The 21,473-nt window shown below is 50.0% G+C and overlaps 1 protein-coding gene and 2 long non-coding RNA genes across 5 annotated transcripts in view; 1 reads left to right on the forward strand and 2 right to left on the reverse strand.

Moving 5' to 3' along the window:
* Positions 1–2,272: 2,272 nt before the first annotated feature.
* LOC105506493 lies at positions 2,273–7,992 on the reverse strand. The gene is made up of 2 exons (XR_001000933.1): positions 7,277–7,992; positions 2,273–3,492 (listed from the first exon to the last, which is right to left on the reverse strand). It is a non-coding gene; the product is annotated as an uncharacterized LOC105506493 (long non-coding RNA).
* FLI1 (Fli-1 proto-oncogene, ETS transcription factor) overlaps positions 7,596–21,473 on the forward strand; it is a 126,906-nt gene continuing 113,028 nt past the window's right edge. The window contains exon 1 of one of the 3 annotated variants that reach the window (XM_011934659.1): positions 7,596–7,771. Coding sequence is in view for 1 of the 3 variants with exons in the window: in XM_011934657.1 (XP_011790047.1) it covers positions 15,421–15,438 (18 nt within the window). In the remaining 2 variants the exon portion in view is untranslated. Of the gene's footprint in view, positions 7,772–14,931; positions 15,439–21,473 lie in introns of those variants that run through there. The other 2 variants (XM_011934657.1, XM_011934658.1) reach the window with 2 other exon arrangements.
* On the reverse strand, positions 12,821–17,155 carry LOC105506492. The gene is made up of 3 exons (XR_001000932.1): positions 17,045–17,155; positions 13,800–14,535; positions 12,821–13,266 (listed from the first exon to the last, which is right to left on the reverse strand). It is a non-coding gene; the product is annotated as an uncharacterized LOC105506492 (long non-coding RNA).

Raw genomic sequence — 21,473 nt, forward strand, 5'->3', positions numbered from 1 at the left:
TCTCCACATTACCAATCACTTTGAAGCAATGAAAATTTCAGAGTCAAATACTCAGCTCGTCTGTGTGTCTAATCTTTTAAAAAGAGAAAATGGGATTTGGATAAATATCTATTTTCCTCTTTCCCTCCACCAAAAATCTAGGAGAAACTTTAGTTCACAAAATCTGATTTTAAAACACACTAAGAAAATAAAAACATGCCCTTTACGTTTGATCTCTTATCTAGGGAAGCCAGGTTCCCTCAGAGGGACTCTCAAGGCTGTGAGTGCCCAGTATTTATTGTGTTTAGTGGGCCATGTTGTTTTGTGTTCAACTGTGAAATGCATTGAAGTAATACTGAGTGGTCATGCTCTGCCTCTGGGGCCCCACTGTCCCCTGTCTGTCAAAGTTGAAGGTAATAATAATAATAATAAAACATTAGACATCAGACCAGTATTTAACCAGACAAGTATTTACGTAGCATCTTTTCTCTCTGGAAGTTAGAAGCACTTGGCCAAACACATCTCAGTTGTCCAAAGACTGTCCTTAAGCACTAGTGCACTAGCATTAGGGATATCATGTATACCTTCTCATTCAACTATCTCCTCATGCTTCACCCCACTCCTACCAGCCCCATTAAAAAATATACCCCAAACCTTTATGTTAAATGTAATTGGCATTGGTGCTGCTTGACTTCTAGCATGTTCTCTTTCTTTCTCTTTCTTTCTTTCTTTTCTTTTCTTTCTTTCTTTCTTTCTTTCTTTCTTTCTTTCTTTCTTTCTTTCTTTCTTTCTTTCTTTCTTTCTTTCTCTCATTCTTTCTTTCTCCCTCTCTTTCTTTCTTTCTCCTTTCTTTCTTTCTCCTTTCTTTCTTCTTTCTCTCTCTCTCTGTTTAAAATTAAGGTCAGAAAGAAAGGAAAGGACAAAGATAATGGCATCCATGCTCTGGTTGACACTGTTCTCTATTAACCTCAGGGCTACAGTATGTTTTGTATTTCTATGGCACTTTTCCTAATGGTGTCCCAAAGGATTTGGGGTTTTTTCCAACTAACACAATCATCTTCCACCTCAAAGTCTCAATGGATGGACCAGTTGTCCCACTTATGCAATTATGTTTTGGGTCTTTTAAAGTTGCTGATTCATTTCCCATCAAACTGTAATGTCATACTTTTTCTACAAGGAGTCCTGAACTTTATGCTTTCTTTTAATTCTGTTATCTTTCCTCCTTTTCAGGGTTGAGTAAGGCCAGATTGATAAAGCAAAGATAACAATATTTGCAAACCTTTGCCTTCTCATCAATAGCAAAGTGATATTACTCAGGTCCCTTTCACTCCCCTTTCCCCAGGACACATGAATGAATGAATGACTGATTCAATCAGAAAAAGCATTCCACTCTTTAGAATCACACTGAAATTATTGCAAAGGATTAATTCCATAGTTTTTAAACAGGAGCAGCAATGGAGAATGTTTCCCAATAACCTGAAAAACTATATAACCATAGATGAAACTAGTAATATGCTCCTTAGAATTATGTAAATTTAAGCTAGAATAGGTCTCAGAGATTATGTAATAAAATACAATAAATTAATTGATGTTTATGAAGAGATGAACTTGAGAAGAAAAATTTACTAAGAGAGTTGGAGGGATGAATATACAGTACATAAAAGCTTTGGTCTTAGAACTCCTCTATGCCTTAATGCATAATCTTATTTGTCCTCCAATAACCTGACTTCTGCATCCTCAATCCTAGGGCACATTACATATGCTTGATTTATGAATGGGAGGAGGGTAAATCTGTTTGCTTGGGGGAGACTCTTCTGCTGTACCAGTGTGAATGGCAGATCCCTCGCCCTTCCTCCTACCCATCCAAGGATTTTCTTCTACACCTGTGATATGTATGAGTGTGTCTGTCTCTGTGTGTGTATGTGTGTGTGTGTGTGTGTGTGGGTACATGATGAGAATCGAAGGTCACACACATCCTGGAATCCAAAGCGACCCCTGTCTGATCATTCTTTCCATGGTCCTTGCTCTAGTCACTGCCTCTATTTCCTGAACTTATCTCGCTCACTAGATTTCCCACCCCTTCTCTCACCCTGAAATGCCCGGGAGCTCAATCTAGGTTTGCAGCCTGTCAAGGGCTACAAGAGGACACAGATAATGAGAGATAAGGAGGGTGACTCCCTGTTGGCTACCCTTTAAAATCTGAAATTGCTTGTTTGAAGCACAGGAAGTGGCTTTCCTCCTTCACCATCATTAAAAGCAAAAAGAATAGAAAATCTACAAAGGAGGCAGAAACTCAGGGTGGCTTTGGACTTTATGTGGAGTGGAAAGAACCATAAAGATAGGAGTATCGCTTTGCTTTATACACAAAGCCACACCTGGCAAAGCAAAACAAACAAAACAAAACACATTGTGGGTTCATTATAGATACTGATCATCAGAGTAGGTTCTAGAAGGGTTGAGTGAAATGAGTCACCATTGTTTATTCCCTTTTACTTACTTGGAGAAACCAAATCATGGCAAAATATTATTCCTCAGTTGCATTGGTTTACTACAGCTGCCGTGCAGAGTACCACAGATTTAGTGGCTGGAGCATCAGAAACTGATTTCCTCGCAGTTCTGGAGGCTAAAAGTCCATGATCAAGTTATCAGCAAGTTGGTGTCTTCTGAGGTCTCCCTTCTTGGCTAGTCGGTGGCTGCCTTTTCACCATGTGCTCACATGGGCTTTCCTCTGTTCTCACACATGTCTGTGACCTAATCTCCTCTTCTTATAAGGACACTAGTCATATTGGATAAGGGCCCACCCTATGATCTCATCTTATCTTGTTCACCCCTTTTAAGGCCCTGTCTCCCATCACTGTCACATTCTGAAGTAGTGGAGGTTAGGGCTTCAACTTGTGAATTTGGAGAGGATACAATTCAGCCCAAAGTGCCAGTCATTAGGAGCAGAACCAAGACTGGAACCCAAAGTTCCTAATCCTAGAACATTAATTTGCCTTTTGTTCATATCCTTTCCCCGGGCTAAATAATCTTACAGAAGTATAGCGTGTTCAAATTTGTAAGTATCTCATGATGATATAATGTAGCCCTCTCATTTGCCGAATAAGGAAGCTAAGTCCTAATTGTCTTGCTCAGAATGATGGAGTGCGTGGATGATCCAGAGGGGCACTGCCCAGATACCTTCCCCTGCTCTCCTACTGAAGTGCCCTTCTTGGATTCTAATCTCTTGCTGCTGTAACCTCCACACCAGAGTCTCTTGCTACCCAGGCTCTGCATTGCAAATCTATGGCCCATGGAAGCAGCTTGGTATAGGCTGGCTAGGGAAAAAAACTGTGGAGCAAGAACCCCCTCCCCACCCCATTCTCCCTTTGGAGGGGTAAGCTTGCTTTAATGAGTCCTCCCTGCCTCCAGCTGCCTCTCTCTTGCTCCTGCTTCATGGCAGCTGTTACCAATTTCAGCAATTTTCTTCTGGTGAATTGAAGGCTCCAGGTGACAAAGGGAGTTGGCCATATCCTCCTGAAAAATAAGACAGCCTGGGTCCTACTCCTACCCCAAACCTAACCCTGGACTGGGTGGCTAGAGCTCACTTCCCAGTGGGTGTGTCACAGCCCTTCCCATCACCACCCCCTGCCACATACACACACACAGTAGGCTTCCAGGTGTATGTCCATTTCTTACACCCCATTTGAAAGGGACTTCAGATTATTCCTCAGTTCGTTCTCAGCTCACCTGTTTAACTAAGATCACCACGAGTTTGATCACTTGCCTAACCCTTGAAATGAGTACCCATTCTGGCTTCTGAAGTCACAGGAAGAACGGGAAATAGGACACACACACGCACACAGGAGGTTCGTACAAAGCCTAGGACACTGGACCCTCCATCTGTGACCATCCCCCAGGGTGCTTGGAAGGGGCATGATCTCTCTGGTTAAACCATTTATGCACAAATGAAGCATACCCATGAACACTGATTTTATGGAACCCTCCCTGCAAAGCAGAAAATGAATCAGTATCATTCAGGTAAAACTTTCCTGTCAGTTTTTCCTTAATAACAATGTGATGGTTTTGTTTTGTTTGTTTTATATTTCTCTTATGAGTTATTGGTTAGACGGAAGGGAAGTAGCTTAATAGTTGTTCCACTTCTCTGCCTAAGGATATCAATGTGGACATTAGGTGTCTAACTGTGAACAAAACCAGCTCAACTTTTGCTTTCAGGGAGCTTACAAGGTATTGGAAGACAACAAACATTGAACAGATACATCTACAAATAAGGATGTAATAACAACTGTGAAAATGTGAAGAAGGAAGAGCTTCAAATCTAGAGGGATGTACCCAAGTGATCTCTTAGAAATCTCTCAGAAGGAAGGAAGGAAAGAAGGAAGGAAGGAAGGAAAGAAGGAAAGAAGGAAGGAAGGAAGGAAGGAAGGAAGGAGGGAGGGAAGGAGGGAAGGAGGGAAGGAGGGAAGGAGGGAGGGAGGGAAGAGGTTGAAAAACCGAGGATGGTGAGATATTTGACAGTTTGTTTAGGTCCCACTTTCTCTAACACAGCTGAAGCCTTCATTTTCAAATCTCCAGCTTTCCTAAGGAGAATCTGTCTTTAAAATGCATGACATAGGATGCATTATCTGGTAAGAGAGCATCTGCTGTTTTATTTGCAGTTGTTTGGAATAGTATGCTTGTTCCTTTGGGAGGGAAGATGATCTCCCCAAAAATCCCAAGAACAAAAATCTGGGGCAGCGGCTCTAGTCCTTCAGGCCCCCTCCCCTCCCCAGGCCCCCCATCTTGTTTTCCTAAGCAGTGGTCAGGAATGCGCAGGGCGGGGGCAGCCCAGCCCTCTGCGCCCAGCCCAGGCAGCCTCAGTCACAGTCCCAGCCTGGCCTTTCACCTCATTGCTCTCCCGGCTGCTCTTATTAAGCAGCAAAATGTTTCAATATGTGGAATTCTGGGGGAGGGATGGGAGAGAAAAATCGGGATATTGTTGAGAAGGAAATAACGAATAACGCTGCCGCCAGTCCTCATACCCCCCACGTGGGGAGATTTGGGTGATAAGTGCGTTTTCTCCTGAAATGGAATCCTAGCAATTGCCTTTTGGTCAGAAATGTCCACAGCCAGTTGGGGAGTTGGAGAAGGGGGTAGGGGGAGCAGGTACTAAATAAATTTTCTCGAAGGTTCCAGAGCAAAGCAGTCAGGGATCTGGGTACCCAAGAAGGAAGGAAGAGAACGCTTGAGAAACAGAAGCCAACTCAGAGAGGTGCAGGAAGCTGAGTAGGTCAGTTTTTGCAAACTGACATACTCCCATCTCCATCCTTGCCTGTCACCTCTCCACTGCCACCCTGCCCCCCGTCCTGCCCCCTGGTTAGAAACAACTGTGAACAATTCCCTTTTGCCAGAGATCCACCCACCCCAAAGCACAACCAACTCAGCAATGCAGGTTCTATTTTGTGGGTAATGGCCCTGGGATTGGGCAGCAGAAAGGGCCCATTTGAGCGTTGACTCAGAAATCTGAGCTCCATTCAAGTGAAAGAATGAGCAACATTCCAAATTATAAGAAAACACAAATTTGACAACCCAGAAACAACTCCTTAACAGGCATGCTTTCAAATTATTTGAGCTTTTTTTTTTTTAATTAAAACCTCATAGTAGGGCTGTTTCTATGGCATGTGCAATCCACTTTGCTCTTATAGATACTGCCTAGAAAAAGTGGATCAAAAAGAGGTGTATTCTTGGTGGTGGTTGGGAGGGCGGGCGCAATAGGACTCAATAAGGGGAAGGAGTAACCTTACCAAGGAAAACCTTAAAGGCTCAAAAAGTAAAAGAGAACTTCACCGATATTAAGTTTGAGGAATGATTACTTGCATATCGATAATCTGGAACTTTCAAAGAGTAAATAATCAGCTCAAAGAAGCCTGGATCTGCGTGTCCTCTTTTGGCTTTGCTTAGCTGTATGTCTATATTTATGATACGCGTGCATGATTTCTAGCGTTCTTTAAAGTTTCCTAGTAACACACAGTGGTTTCTAGAAAAGCAGCTGGGGGCAAACGGGTGACTGTACTATTAAGAACAATTCATCAGACAGCAGTTGGAATATTGATAAGCAAACGGAAATCAAATTACAAGAAGGGGAAAGAGAAAGGAAGAGGGAGTGGGACCCAGAGAGCTGGCGGGAGGCAGCGAAGGGGAAAGCTGCAGTGCACGCATAGCTCCTGCATAGCGGCTCCTGCAGCCCTCCAGGATGCGCCCGAGCTGAGGCTGCTTATCTGCAGGTCCTGGAGAGAGAGGCAAACTTTGACTCCAGGCAGGCAGCAGGTATAACTCCTCACTGCCAAGTTTCTGGGAGCTCTGGGCACACAGGACAGGCACCAAGAACTAATACATCCTGGAGCTACCCGGAGTTGCGCTCCTGCGGGCTTAGCAGGAAAGGGTGCCTAAGGTGAGTGCTCACTTGTGTCCGATCCTCTGCGGGCGATGCAGGGTTGGGGCGCCTCTGTGTGTCTCGCTGATTGTTCTGGCTGTAGTTGAGAATTGCGGGACTTTGGGGTATCCTCCTTTCTCCCATTTTCTCGGGCTTTCTTTTTTCTCTTTCTTTCCTCTCTGTTTTCTTGTAAATTACACTTCGACTTTCAAAAAACAAACGCAGGGGACTGGCGGGATCGCTGGGGTTAAGGGAGAGGCTGAAGCGAAGGGAATCTCTGAGCCCGAGAAATGTACCTTGTCCCTGCACTCGTGTGTGTCTGCTGTGGCTTCAGGAGCAAAAAAAAAAAAAAAAAAAAAAAAAAAGGCTGGAATTTGTTAGTGGGGAGAAAAGTGCTTTATCAGAAACACATTGGCTGCCAGAGAAGCTGTGAGTTGCCACATTAAAGATGGTTAAGAGAAGGAAGGAAAGGAAGAGGAGAGATACGGCCGCCAGACTGGGCTAAGTCAGGGAGAGACCCACTCAGGCAGGGGCACCTGGCAACCTAGGGTGACTTTTGCGCCTTCCAGCCCAAATAATCAGACCTAAGTAAGACACCACCTCTCCTGCCACTAAAAATTAGGACCTGACAGTCATTGTAGCTGTCTCTTCCCAAAAACCTATTTTCTTTTAAAAGAGAGGGGGCTCTGGGAAAGGGGCCTCCACAGATCTCCCTAACCTTGCCTTAGTCTTCCTCCGTCGCCAGGCCACCAGCAGAGAAGAGCACCGAGGCTGGACGCTGGCAAAGAAAGGGTGGTGAGGGAGGCAAGCAGGGCTGTGCCCTGCGGGGCGAGCGTTGGCAGCTCTGTAAGCTTCTGCTCCTCGGGCTGCAAGAAAGGGGAGTCCTACCTCTACCCTGGTCGAGTTCTCTCCTCAATGCCAAGAACTAGAACATCCTGGAGTTTCCAGAACAAGCTGCGGGCATCCTCAGTTCAAAACCACCCAGGCACTGGGGGAGGCGACTGTCTGATTTCGGGCAGGGGAGAGTAAAAGGACTGCAGGGAGGAAACCCAATGGTGTGAGATGGCTCTCCGTCCTCACTGTCCCCTGGCCTGAAGCCCGGGGACCGGACCGAGGCGTAGGGAGAATGCTCAATACCCAACCTCTCGGACCCTCCCTCGCCGGAATAGGCGGATCGGAGCCTCCCAAACCCCTGCAGTCTTCTTTATCTGCATCCCCATCCCCACTTCATCACCACCAGGCCACCATCCCACCGTCTCCCCCTCGCTCCACTCGCGGGTAACCGAGGCTTCTCCCTCCCAGGCTGGTTCTTGGGCGTTCCCGACCCTTCCTCAGCAACCCACGATGTTTCAGACAGTCCCTGACACGTCGTCTTACGTCAAGGTAAGACATGCCAGCATCTTTAAACAGGTAATGACCCCCAGCTTCTACCCCACCCAGACCTATGGTCCCTTTTCCCTTTCTCCGGGAAAAAGGGGTAGGGGTGGAAGTGGGCCCTCCTCTCGGTTCGTGGATCTCAAGCTAGGGCGCTCCGGGCCAGATGAGAGTGGCACAGACCCTTGGGAATCCTAGGTTGAGAAGCAACGCTCCTGGCGGCTAGTGTTTGGGAACCTGGGAGCAGGAACGCCTGGTGAAGCCTGTGCAGGAAGACCTAGCAGCTCGCAGCGTCAGATCCCCACGGGTGGTGTGCTCTGAGCGGCTGGCACACAGCAGGTTCCCTGCATTAAGCGCGTGCGCGCGCTTGTGTGTGAGCGCGTCTGCACATGTGTACACGCGCGCGTCTGTCTGCATGTGGGCGTGTGTATGTGGGGTTGTGTGCGGATATGAGGGCGCCACGCGCTTCTCCTACAGGTTTGACACGCGCTCAGCCCTCAAGCCCACCTTCTTTGGCCCCGCCCGCCCCTCGGAAGCGCAGATTGCAATATTTGACAGCACATCGAAGGGTTTTTTGTTTTTTTGTTTTTGTTTTTTCTTTTCCTCAACAGTTTCCAAGAATGTGAAAAATCGAGGCTGGGACACCTAGGTTACAAGTTTAATGAAAATCCGCTGGCTGGGTGGGGCGGGGAGTGCGCGCAGGGAGGCCCTGCCCATGGGAGAGGCGGCGACTATGTCCCCTCACGCCGCGCTGCCGCCACCTGACGCCCTCCGAGTAGGGACCCAAAGCTCAGGACCATCTGAGCCAGTCCTAGAGCGGAGGAGGAAGGATCTCCGCGGTGCTACGAATACCCCCGTACTTTTCCCGGATCTCTGCCCAGCCCTCTCCATCCTGAAGCCCCGCCTCTAAGTGCTCCCCAGACCTGTCCGTGAGGCCCAGCTGAGCTCCCTCCAATGTCAGGCGAATGCCATGACAGTGCCTGGGCCTGTGCGATGGGGTGCGGACTCTCGCGTCCTGTCCAAGGATTCCCAATTAGGAGTCCAACCCCCCTCAGATCTCTCTAAAGGAAAACTTGTCACACTGACGCATCTTCCCACTCACACACCTGAGGTCTGAAGGAGTCACTCGGTCACTTCAGAAAAGGAAGGCCTAATCCTAGAGGCTTGGCCCAAAAAGGAGTGTTTCACTGATAATGCCTGAGTGAGTGGTGAGTGAATGAATGAATGAATGAAATGAGTGTGATTCATATAGCAATAACCAGTGAATGGATGGATAGCAAATGGCTCCCAGGGGATTACAGAGCATCCTTTAAGGTTAGACTAAGGCACTCACCGATTTGCTGTCCTCAGTTTTCCTGAGAAGTTTAGGAAGACGTAACCCATCGCACTCCCACCACTCGGGGTACCCGAGCCCGGCAAGAGGAGCTCTCACTTCCAGCTCTGCACTGAGGACTGTACATGGCCCCGGGGCGGGGAGGGGCAGTCTCTCTCCCACTCATAGGAACCCTCGAGTCCACACACACCCTGGGACCCAGGACCTCAGGGATGAGGAACCCTAGAGGGGCACGTGGGAACCCTGGAGCCCCACCCAGGCCACGGGTCAGGGACAAAGCAAATCGGTCCAGGAGAGCGCAGCGGACCCGCCTGGGGGACGAAGAGACGGCAGTCTGGGAGCTGTGGGCCATCAGAGAAGCTGCTCGCCACAGGAGCTCTTTTCAAGGGGGAAAAATGGATTTTTCAGCAGCCACAAAGTTTGTATTGTTGCACAAAGGGGTGCATTGATGGCGGCGAAAGGTCTGCATGGCAGGGACAATCTTAGGTCTGTTCCGCCGGCTCCCTCCACCGAACTTTTGCCAGAGGGGCACAAACAGTCGTAGGCTGCCAAGTCCCTGCCGTTGCCTGGCTGGCACCCGGCTCAGGAGTTGTTGACAAACACCGCCGGCCCAGGGGCCCGGGCCCCATGAGGGAGGAGCCCAGCCGGCCCCGAAGGGCCAAGGGTGCCCACTCCACCGGGGTCACGATCTGGACAGTGGTCTGGGCTCTGAGGGGTCCCCCAAAGAGGTAAAGGAGGTAACTGCCCACATAAGAGCGCTTTAGTAAGAAAGGGGCAGGGAAGAACAAAGGAAAGGGAGAGAGGGAAGAAGGTGACTCTTGGAGACACTGACACGCAGTAGTTGATGGATAACCATGGCGACATTAATAGCTACCTCTCAGCTCTTACCTTCACCAGCCGCTGCTCTAAGCGTTGTGTCTGTATTAGGTCATTTAATATTAACAACAATCTTAGGAGGTAGTCCATTCTGCAGGCCAGAAACTGAGGCATTGTTTGGTTAATGTGATGTGAGGGGCAGAGCCAAGATACATATAGTAATGGCAAAGTTGTGCTGGCTGCCAGGCAAGTTCTAAAGGCTTATTTCGTCTTTACAACAGCCCTTTGAGATAAGTCCTGTTATAACCCCATTGTATAGATGAGGACAGGGAGGCACAGGGAGGTTAAGGAAGTGTTCAAGTCCTCAGAGCTGATAAGTGTAGAGCTAGAATTCAAACCTAGGTGCACTGGTCCTCAAACTGGAACTTCCACTCCTAACATTTTGTTTAAGGATGGGGGTGTGGAGGGACCAGCAGACCCAGTGGAGTAACCCTGACCCGCACCTGCACGATGCCAGCAGAGTGCAAAGCACTTTCTCCTAGCGCGCAGAGGACATCTTTGAAAGCTTCTCGCCCGTCCTCAGCTCAACACCCCCGCGGGACTGGCAGGGTCCTCCTTTTTTTCTCTTTGTGTACCCTCCAGGTTCCTTGCTCTAACTCCTTCACCTACCAGCTTGAGGACTGGGCCCAGGCTGCATTCTGGGGGAGACACCGTCTTCCGCCCGGACGAAAGGAGGTTGCTAGCCCCAGAATGTTCTCAGGGACGCACGCACCCCTGAGGTGGTCCTGCCGGCGAAGCTGAGTTTCAAGGACACGGATCTGTTCTTAGAATGAATGCTGTTTGGGGAGGCTGGCAGGAGCGGGCTGATGGAGACTGGATAAACTGAACCCATCTTGGCCCCATCCCAGCAGCCCCATCTTGGAGCCGCCACTGGGCCAGGGTCCGGACACCTGGCTGGTCTCCACCTCTTGTCAGCCTGCTCTCTCTGATCAGTATTGGACTCCTCCGGGGTTTCCTCAGCGACGCCGCGTGGTCTGGGGGTTCGGAGACCCTCCTCCTCTCCAGCCTGCCCGCCCCCGGCCCTCCCCCGGCCCTCCCGTCGCCTCGGCCTCCCACGTAGCGTTTTGAACCAGCTCAGCGCTAAGGCAAGAACCAGCGTGGAGAGAGGGCCGGGCGAGCAGAGGCTCTAAATCTTCCTTCCCTCTGTGAGTAGATGAAGTCTGAGAAACAAATTCAAAGCAGGCGCGCCTGCAGAGCCTTCCTGCAGAAATATTCTCCGGCATTCAAGCGCATCCAGGGGCGGCTTGAGCTGCCTTGTTTGGCTAAGGTCAGACGAGACTCGAGCTCTCCAATAAAAATAAATCTCAAATTAATTATGGCCTCGAGCGAGAGGCCAGACACTTGAAGCCGCAGTTGTGCAGTCTGGAGTTTTGGCGCTTACCCGCCCACCCCTCCCGTTTTCTCCCGCCCTCTCCTCCTCCCCCTTTGCCAGCTCGGATACCCGCTGCGGCCTCGCTGGACCAGAGGGGGGTGGGAGGGGAGGACTAAGGACGGAGGGAGAGGAGCCGCCCAAGACATTCTGCCAGGCCTGGCATCCTGCAGAGTTTCAAGTGACGGAGCCACTCCGGGTCCGATACCCCAGGGACCAGGCTCAGATCGTCAGGTCCGCCCACCCCAAACCCAGGCTGGGGCCGAAGAAGCCCGGGAAGCCCGTGTCTGGAAAGTCTTGACCGGGTCAAAAGGGCTGACATTGAGCGAGCCAAGACACGTTTCGACTCGCCGCTCCCCTCCCTGGGGAAGCAGGACTTCCGCATCTTTGAAAATACTGTCAAGTGCGAATGGTGCGAGGCAAGTCGTCTCACCAGCCTTCCAAATGAAAATGCTCCAAATCCAAATATTTCCTGAGTATTCACGCCCATGTGCACGCTTTCTGTAAGTGACCCCAGACTTGGAAATACGTGGTGGGCTGTTTTGTTGAGATATTTTTTTCTCCAGTTAAAACAAAAGTTGGTAGCTTTTGTTTTAAATACTGGGAAGAGCTTCCTTGGCTGTGAGCTGCCTCTGACTTGAAAGCCAGCCCTGAGCTGGTGGAATGTGAGCTGTCACTGATGGCACTCATACCAGCTCCTGTTCAGCAGCTCTGCCCAGTCTGGGAAACGGTGAGGCCATTGGAGCCATGGTGAGCCAGGAAAGAGGGTGTGCACAAGTGTGTGGGCAGGGGCAACCTTCCCCAAGCTAGGCCCAGAGACTAAGGAAAGAGGAAGGAGAGAGGAGAGGAGGGAGAAGAGAGGGAAGGGGAGGTCTGCCCGGCTAACACAAGACCGTTTTCATTTGTAGCGGCCCTCACCGCAGGCTCTCTATCAATTTGTCTCAATGCAAACATTCAAAATATTCCCTTTGGCTGCTCGTGAAAACAATGTGAGCTGCCAGGATCAAACCATCTTTCCAGATGTCTGGTGGTAACCACATTAAACAGGGCAGACTTGTTTACTATTGTGCTTGGTTAGGGCGCTTCCCCCACCCCCTTTCAGGATTTAAAAAAGCAGCAGCAGCAGTGGAGTTGAGCATCAAACCCCGAGTTACATAAGAGTGGGGCAAACTGACCCACCGGCGTGCCAGCACTGGATGGAGGGAATCTGCGATTCCTGCAGAGAGAGATCTAGTCAGTTAGGTGGGGTCTTCTTTCTGGGTGGAGACCTCTGTGAATGGACAGGAGTTTCTCCAGGGGGCTGAAAATTGCCAACAACAGTGGCACCAGTGCCAGTCTGAGTCACAAAGGGGAAGTCGTGCCTGTGTTTATACATCTAGTGGTGCCTATGCCAGCCTGTTCACTACCCCCCGCCCATCTCCAAAACTATGAAATTGCCATAGCTTTGGAGAAACAGAAAGTGCTACCAAGTTCCACAGTTAAAACTAAGGGGCAAGTCTTCCTTTTAATCTGGTTCCATATTGAACACTTCCAATGGGGGAGGCAGCTGGTGCTGAAAGGAATTGGGGGACAGTATAAGGATGTTCGGGTGACTACTGACTAATGTAGTGAAGATGATCTGTCACTTGCCAGACCAACAGAAGTTGGCAAGAGAAAACTAGCCATAGTGTCTGTCACAGAGGTACCCTCTAAAGTGCTAGGAGGAGGGTGGGGGGCAGTCGCCACCTGTGGAATGCCATGAACAGCCTCTGCAACTGCCCAGCACCAGGAAGGGGGCCTCCTGGTGGTGGAGTTGGAGTCCTTTCTGCCTGAAAGAGGAGCAGTGTGGCTGGGGTGTGCGGGTTGCTGGTGAGGTCCGGGTGGGAAGCAGTCACTCCGCATTCTCCTGAAAGCTCTGTTGTAGTTTGAAGGTCGGTAGAGCCTGGGCTGAAAAGGAAACAATTTGGGGTTTGAAAGGATGTAATTCATTCTTCCTTTCCCGTTAACCTCTTTCCTCTCTGGAAAGCATGTGGAAACGCTGAAGGGAGGAGTGAGAGGGCAGGCAGCCTGCCGCGGGGAGGAAAGGGTTAAGCCTGATTTCTTTTAATTGAACTCCAGAACTGGTGGCCCCAGGCAAAGGGGGGGACTGACCCCGCTAGCGGTAACCAGATGTGGCGGTCCCAGGGGAGCCCCGGAGCAGACCCCTGGATTGAGAAGCAGACAGGAGCGGGGGGAGTCAGCCCGGCCCCCATCCCACCATGCACCCCACCCCCACCCCCAACACGCACACCGAGTCTCAATTGCTGGCAGGCTGCACCCGCCACTCCAGGTCTGGTCACGTTCAGACCCGTGTCTGTATTCGAACCCAAAATTGGAGCTGAATTGATGAGACTAATTTCTAGAGAGGGAGGGGGAGGGAGGGAGGCGAGTGAGCTCTCGGGCTCAATTGCTCCTGAAGAAATAAAGAATTAATAAGTCACCTTTTTCCGCCTCTGTGGACACCCTTTTGAAATTTTTTCTTCCAATTGACTTGGATCTCCTCTGGATTTTTTTTTTCCCTCTTTTCCCCGTCGGACTCTTAAATAAAAGTGAGCAAGTCCAAAGCGTGGTCTGGAGAGCGTGGACAAGGTAACCTGTTTTGGATGTCCGGGAGAAGGGAGTCCGGCTGAAAGAGCCCAGCCCCGGAGGCTGCTCCAACTGGGGCGCGCGGCGACCCAGGAGGGAGGGAGGGAGGTCTCCGGGTGGGCCGGGGAACGCCAGCCTCCAGGCTGGGTAGGGAGGACGGTCCAGAGCGCGGGCCTCCGTGTCTCACCCCGGGAAAATTCTGGGTCTGCGCTGCGCTGTTGCGTGCTGCGCTCCTGGGACCTGCTGACTGTCGTAGAGGGAACGTCCGCCGTAGTGTCAGTTCCTTGGGGACCAGGAAGGGCGACTCTTGCCTGGGAGTCAGTGCTTGGGCCGTCGGGTCTGGGTAAGCGCCGGGGGTTTGGCTCGAAAGATGCGGATAGGTGGCCTAGGGCACCGCGGATCTCCGCCCTCTGCGGGCACCGGGAGCCCAGGGTCGAAGCGCGCCGCCCCGAGGGGCCCCTTCTCCTAACAATGCGCCCCGGAATGGAGTCCGCTCCCTGACAGCGTGGGTCAGCCCGAAACCGCCCAGAATCCGCTTCGATGAGTGGGTGAGCCGCTCTGGGAGTCTGCCGCGTCTCGGCAGCGGAGGGCCTGAGTGGAAAAATTCTTATTGGATGCCCTTTTTAATGGTTGGTTTGCCTCGGTTTGCGTCCGAATCTTCCCCGGCAGTAGGCGCTGGGTTACCCGCAGCCCTAGTCAACTCTCCCTCCGTACCCGCCCCACCCCCCTACACGCGCACACTACCCCCAAAACGTTTGTCTCCGGCTGGAAAAAGCATTAATGAACGTATCTGTGGGAAGAAACGGAAAGTGAATGAGTCAGGAGGGCCACCTTCGGCCAACCGCCTCAGGAAAAGAAAAGAAGCCAAAGGTCTTTGGCTTTGGATTTTGGGGGAAGGTGATGAGGGGGGAGGTGCAGACTTCGGGAATCAGGGCGCGGACTCTGGGCGTGGACCCCGTCATTGTTCCCGGCTAGCTCTTATCTCCCAGGAGCAAGTATCCTGTGTGCGCAGCGCATGAATGTGTCTGGGCATCTCCGCGTATATTTATATAGTGTGTGATGCGAAAAGCAGGACCAGCCAAGGGAAGGAAGAGGGGGTGTGGGGGGAGGGAAGAAGAGGGAGAGCAGAGGGGAGAGAAGAGAGAGGAGAGCTCGAGGCGAGAGAGCGAGAGAGCGAGAGAGAGAGAGAGAGAGAGAGAGAGAGAGAGAGATAGGACTTCCTCCCCGATTCGCAAAGTGAAGTCACTTCCCAAAATTAGCTGAAAAAAAAGTTTCATCCGGTTAACTGTCTCTTTCGCTCCGCTACAACAACAAACGTGCATAGGCGAGCGAGGGCAGGGCGCTCGCAGGGGGCACGCAGGGAGGGCCCAGGGCGCCAGGGAGGCCGCGCCGGGCTAATCCGAAGGGGCTGCGAGGTCAGGCTGTAACCGGGTCAATGTGTGGAATATTGGGGGGCTCGGCTGCAGACTTGGCCAAATGGACGGGACTATTAAGGTAAGCGGCGGGGCAGTGGGCGCGGGCGGCGGGGACCGGCCGGGTAGGCGAAGGGGCGGGCGGGTAGGTGCGGGGCCCGCGTCCCGGAAGACGTGGCCGCTCTCCCTTCCTTCCTCGCCCCGGCTTCGCGCCGGCTCCTCCGGCGCTCGGGTGGCGAGTCCTACTCGCGGGCCAGCCGGCCAGGCGCCTCATCGAGGGCTACCTCCCCCGAATTCCCTGCCCCAAAGTGGAGCCCGGCCCCCTCCCACCTCGCGGCCCGCCGGGCTGCAGGAGGGGGAGGCGGGAAACCTGGGGACCCCGGGTGCAGACCCGAGTCAAGGGCGGGAGACCTCGGGGTCCACCACTCCCACCGGCAGCCGGAGCTCCCTGGCCCCAGCCCTGGGCACTGGGCTTCCTCCCCGCAGAGGCCGAACACGGCGGGGGCAGGGGCTGCAGCCGCCCCACTTCGGGTCCCTGCCGGGTGGGCCCTGGGGTGGGTAAGTGGCCTCGTCGCGGGAGGGTAGGGGTGTAAGTGAGTGTGTCGGGGGCTCTCTCTGAGTCGGCTCCTCCAGATGGAAGCCCCTGTTTACATGTCAGCGCTTTCCCTTCCTCTGGGCACTCAGTCGCCCGGCTCTCGGCGCTGGAGAGCTGCCGGCTCCGCGGGACTCCTGGGCCGGCCTCGCCGCCTCGGTCCGCGCAGATCCCTACCCGCGCCCCGGCCCTTCGCGCCCAGGCGTTCGCCGGCTCCAGGACAAGGGCTCCTGGAGCTGTCGCCTCTGAGAGGGTCCTGCGTCCTGCGGAGCCGCCCCCACTGCAGGGGCCGGCTGTGAGCCCGCGCCCAGTGCCCGCCCGGCCAATCCCACCCCCGCCGCCGCCGCCACGCCTGGGTCTAGGTTGCAAAGTGCAGCCCAGGCGGAAAGGTGAGGGTTTGGGTTCGCGTCTCACTTCAGAAAGGTTGGCTACTGTCTCCGAAAGGGTTCGCCAAGTGGGAACAGAGGCAGGGAGGAGGGAAACCCCCTAACGTGACGGACCTTAGAGGACCTAGGGAAATGAATGGGACCAAGGGTTAGCTTCGAGGCTGCCGCGCAACACCAAGCTGGAGTTTGTCTGGAAAAACTATTAGGCTGGCGAGGTGGGGGACTGGCAGAGCCCGCCATTCCCCAGAACCCGAAGGAGTCGACTCCCTGCTCTGGGCTCAGCGAGAGGAGGCTAAAATGTTGGGCTCAGAGGATTCAAGAGATTTTTATCTTCTGGGTGGGGTCGTGGTTTTTATTTTCTAAGTTTTTTTTTTTTTTTATGAAAGTTTGAAATATGCTGACTTAGGTAAAAGACACCAACTGAAGGAACTTGCAAATCTGGAGATGAGATAACTGATTGTAATGGGTTAAAGGGAGCCTGTAAGAGCCTCTAAGAGCCTGGGTTCCTCAAACTCAAAGTGAGTAGGTGAGAAGTAGGTGAGAGGGGATCCTGCAAACACCCAAGAGTGAGGGTCACTGGGCCATTTTATGCCTGTTTCTCTGCTTCCTGTTGATGTGTGCATGCAAGTGTCTCTGTATTTCTGGGTTTAGTAATAAGATGCTCCCCTCTAGAAAACTCCCTCCCCCCAATCAGGACAGTTACCACTTACTCTGAAGGCCTCTTCTGATCCAGAAGAGTGGTAAGATGGCCTCAGGGTCTTGATGTGGACACCCTAAGGAAAAGTGAAGAAATAGCTCCACACTGCTTAAACTCTACACACAGGCCCTGAGCAAAAGGAGGAAGCTGTGGTCTGTGTACCCAGGATGTGCTAACCTCTTTAGATACACACAGGGATTGGCACGGCAGGCCTCAAGAACAGGCTTAGAGCAGGAACCTGACACTCCAGGCCAAGGATGGGAGTGAAAGTCCTTTCTTTTTATGTGGGTGGTGGGATCCATGAGCTCCTCCAGACCCTCCCTGTGAATAGCCTGTCATTCACCTGAGTTACCTGGCTAGGCTGAGTCCCCGCAGAGCTATCTTCAGCCTCCAAGCATTCTGCAGGATTGAGCCTTTGGTGTATATTTTGGCGTTTAAGTTGTGTGAAAGCCAGTTTTCTGTTCGCACGTGACCTCTGGATCTTGGGGTTTCCAGATCCCATTCCCACAATAGTTCAAATACTGTGCTTGGAGAGGACAGTGGACCAGGAGAGAGGCCAGCATTCTTCTGCTGTCATGGTGAGAATGCACCATCCATTCAACCTGTTTGAGCCTCATAATCATCACAAAAATGAAACAGTGGAACTGGGTTGCCTCTACAGTAGTATCCTCCCAATCTTCTCAGTGCCTAAAATATCATGCTCATATGCGTTTACGAGAACACTTACCTGGATGTGCGCTAAATCCAGCCCCACACTGATTGAGGCTGAAGACACTACAGAGCGGATCTAATTTGTGGACACAAATCCAGGATGTCCATTTCCATTTTGAACTGCCTGGAAAAATCAGGTTTGAGTGATTCTAGGATGTGATTTTCTGCACCTGCACAGTTCTTCCTCAAATATAAGACATGTCTGTATTTCAAAATATCTGTGGGTCTCAGCACTCAGGTGATATTTGGTGCAGGAAGCCAGGGAAATCTGGATTTCTTCACAGAAGCCCTTTATTTTGTGCATAGTTTGCACAACTCTATGTGATTACAAAATCTCCATCTTGTTGCCCTCTTTATAAGTCCCTCCATATTCTATTTTCTTCTCTTTTCCAAGAACGGCTCCTGGGGAGGCTCTGAGCATCACACCGGGAGAACCAATATTTGCTGGAGCCATGCTACTCTTTTGTCACAGACAGGTTAACTTGAGATATTAAACAACACCCTACCCACGCCCCTGCTTCCCACACTGATATTATCAGTGTTAAAAAGCACATGATACTGTTTGCTGCTTTAAGAAATGACCTGGTTTCAAAAACTGCATCTTAGTTTTAGGCTGGCTTCAGTTGAATCCAGTTAATTTTATCTATGAATGCCTGACTCAATGTACGTGGTGCCATTACAGATGGGGAGCCAGAGAAGACAGGCATGGTGAATGAAGGTGGGAAATAGAGAATGAACGGTGGATTTGGAGTCAGAAAGCCTGGGTTCATTCTCAGCTCTGCTACCTAGTAGCTGTGTGCCTTATAGCAAGGCACTTCTTGAATCTGTTTCCTTATCTAGACAATGGGGCCAAAGCCTCCTTGCCACAAATCATAGGAAGAATTTTTAAAGTTAATTGAACTTCGTGTGCCTCACACCAAGGCACCTCTTGAATCTGTTTCCTTGTCTAGAAAATGGGGCCAAAGCACCTCCTTGCCACAAGTCACAGGAATAATTTTTTAAAGTCTGCCACCTTCGCTGGATACACATTAATTGAAGTTTGCTTTTGGGAATGGGCATACCAGGACAGATTGATCAGAAAATTAGAACACAGGTCCAAGTTTGCCATCATGCATATTTGATTAATTCAACAAATATTTATGATGCATCTATTACGTTGCAAGGCTCTGCCGTGTATATTGAGGATAAAACAGGGATCAAAACCCTCCAGGAATGTAGACTCTAGTGGAGGCCGCTGACACATACAGGGAACAATCTCAGTCGAGTGGTGATACATCTTCTGAAAAACAATAACGCAGGTTAGGGAATGGAAACTAATGAAGCTATATAGCCAGGATGGTGAGGAAAAGCGTGTCTAACAAAGTCACAATGGGGCAGAGACACTCTCTCATCATCTACCTCAGAAGAGTGCAGCACCAGCCACACAGCCGGCCAACAATGGACAAGCATAGCAGGAAAGAAGGGTCAGGGTTCCTGCTGGCTCTGCAAGGCCCTGGAGGGGCAGGTTGTCACTGGCAGGGCAGGGAAACACCTGGACAAGGTTTAGGAGAAGCAGCAGAGTGAGGAATACTTGGGAACAGAGGCTTGACTTCTGTCCTCAAGAAGGTGTTGCTGCCTCCCTGTACCACACACACCTTTTAATCTCCAAGTCCCCTGGATTCACCAGAACTGCAGACAAGATGCCCTCTGTCTATTGATCTGTCCCGGTGACCACACAGAATTGCTCCCCTCAGGTAGTTACCAAGTGGAATCCTGTTTTGTGTGTGAATAATTTCCACCAAAAGGCTTCCTTCCAGTTCCACTGCTATCCAAATTTAAGTTTATAGGTTGGCAACTTTAAAGCTTTAGAGAGTATTTAGCTTGACATTCTCACTTTACGGGTGGGGAAACTGAGGTCTAGGGTGTTATACGAATTGTCCAGGATCATACAGCAAACTACCAACAGAGTCATGGTGAAAGTTCAGGGCTCCAAACACTTAGGCCAGTGTTTTTTCCACTATACCATGAAAATATCATTTGCTTTTGTTACATTTTTATGAATTATAGAATCGTGCAGGCAATGTGTGTGCATTTGTGTGCGTGTGTGTGTATGTGTGCGAGAGAGAGAGAGACAGAGAGAGAGAGAAGTCTTTAAAAGAAAAATCATAAAGAATTTGGCACTTTACACTGAAGACACCTCTGGTATTTAATGAAAAATATATGAAAATGTATCACTACCATCTTGAATTATTTTTATCCTTAAAGAAAAAACAAATTCCAAATTTTTGGATAGAATTTTTACACAACTGTTTTCCAAAATAAATCCTTCTTTTACAGTAGACAAAGTAAACAGTCTCCATTACAAGGAGACAACCAAAAATATAGTAGTTTACTGAAATACCCAAGCCCCTCTACAGATCATGGGCAGGTAGACTGAACTCTTATTTCAACTCCTTTAATAATGGAATATTGGACTATTTAAATGAAATCTATTAGAAGGTATCTTATGGATCCATCAGACTGTGTCGTAAGTAGGTCTTGAATAACAACTGCATTAAAAAAGATTTAGGATTTTGATGTCTCTTTCTGTTTAGGGTTAAACAGTTAACTTGGCATTTGTTTAAAAAATAGTTGATTTAAACCAAGCCTCTTTCTAGATATATAGCATTAGTCTAATGCCAGTACTAAGTTACCCCCAGCCAAAAAAAAAGAGTTGGGAAAATTTTTATATTGATAATTTTTTTGTTCTGTACTTAAAACATTCCTTTTAAGTCTATATTTTGCTTATTTTGTAACAAATTAAGTAGACTAAAGGACATTGTGTGTTACATACACACAAACACACACATACACACACAGTCTCATAAAACTTTCAACCAGCCACAATAGCTTTTTTCGTAATCTCAGAGTTATGCAGGTGTCTCTTCCTCTGCAGAAGACTACACCCTGTTTCAATTTCTGTTGCTTTAATGATTTCATATCTATAGTGTTCTTCCCATTACGTATTAATTGATCCATGGGATGGTATCATTAAGTGAGGTCACTCTGTATATTACAGTTCTGCCACTAACCTCATAGTCCCACCATCAGTAGCTTGTGCACCGAGATGTTTCCACAGAGGCTATGGATAGGCTTATATGTCCCCACACTATCACCTGCAGGGCCAATATGGTGCAAATTTGACAAAATTTAGGTAATCTATGGAATAACCCTTTCCTGTGAAAAGCTAGCTGGCCTTATGGGGATTGGTAATACCTCAGCCTCAGGGGCATCATAAACTGACCAACCATATGAAGGTGATTGCATGTCTGTTAGGCAGGGACTAGACTATGTGACTACGTTCTGTGAAGATAGAACCCCAGTGGCAAAAGGGCTCTGCTAGGAGATCTAGCGAGAAGATAAGCCATGTCTGTGTGCCCTGCAGAATGCAGCAAGTGTTACCACAGCCCTGAGAAAAGAAAGGACAATTTGAACTGGAGAGACAGAGAAAGACCTCATGATAATAGTTGTTTATGTAGTCCCTTTCATAAACCTCTTCACAGATCATACAGTCCCTTCACAGATCACTGGCCCATACACTCTTGCATCCCATTCTCACAGCAGCCCTATGGGAGATAATACCATGATGTCTCTACTTTATATGGAAGAAGTTAAAGTTCAGAGGAGTGAGGCAACTTGCCCAAGAGTATAACTAACAGGGGACGGAGTTGGGTTTCAAGCCCAGTGTTTCTCATTCCCGATTCCTGCTTTTT

Source organism: Colobus angolensis, unplaced genomic scaffold (assembly GCF_000951035.1).
Source record: "Colobus angolensis palliatus isolate OR3802 unplaced genomic scaffold, Cang.pa_1.0 Scaffold137, whole genome shotgun sequence".
Classification (NCBI taxonomy): Eukaryota; Metazoa; Chordata; class Mammalia; order Primates; family Cercopithecidae; genus Colobus; species Colobus angolensis.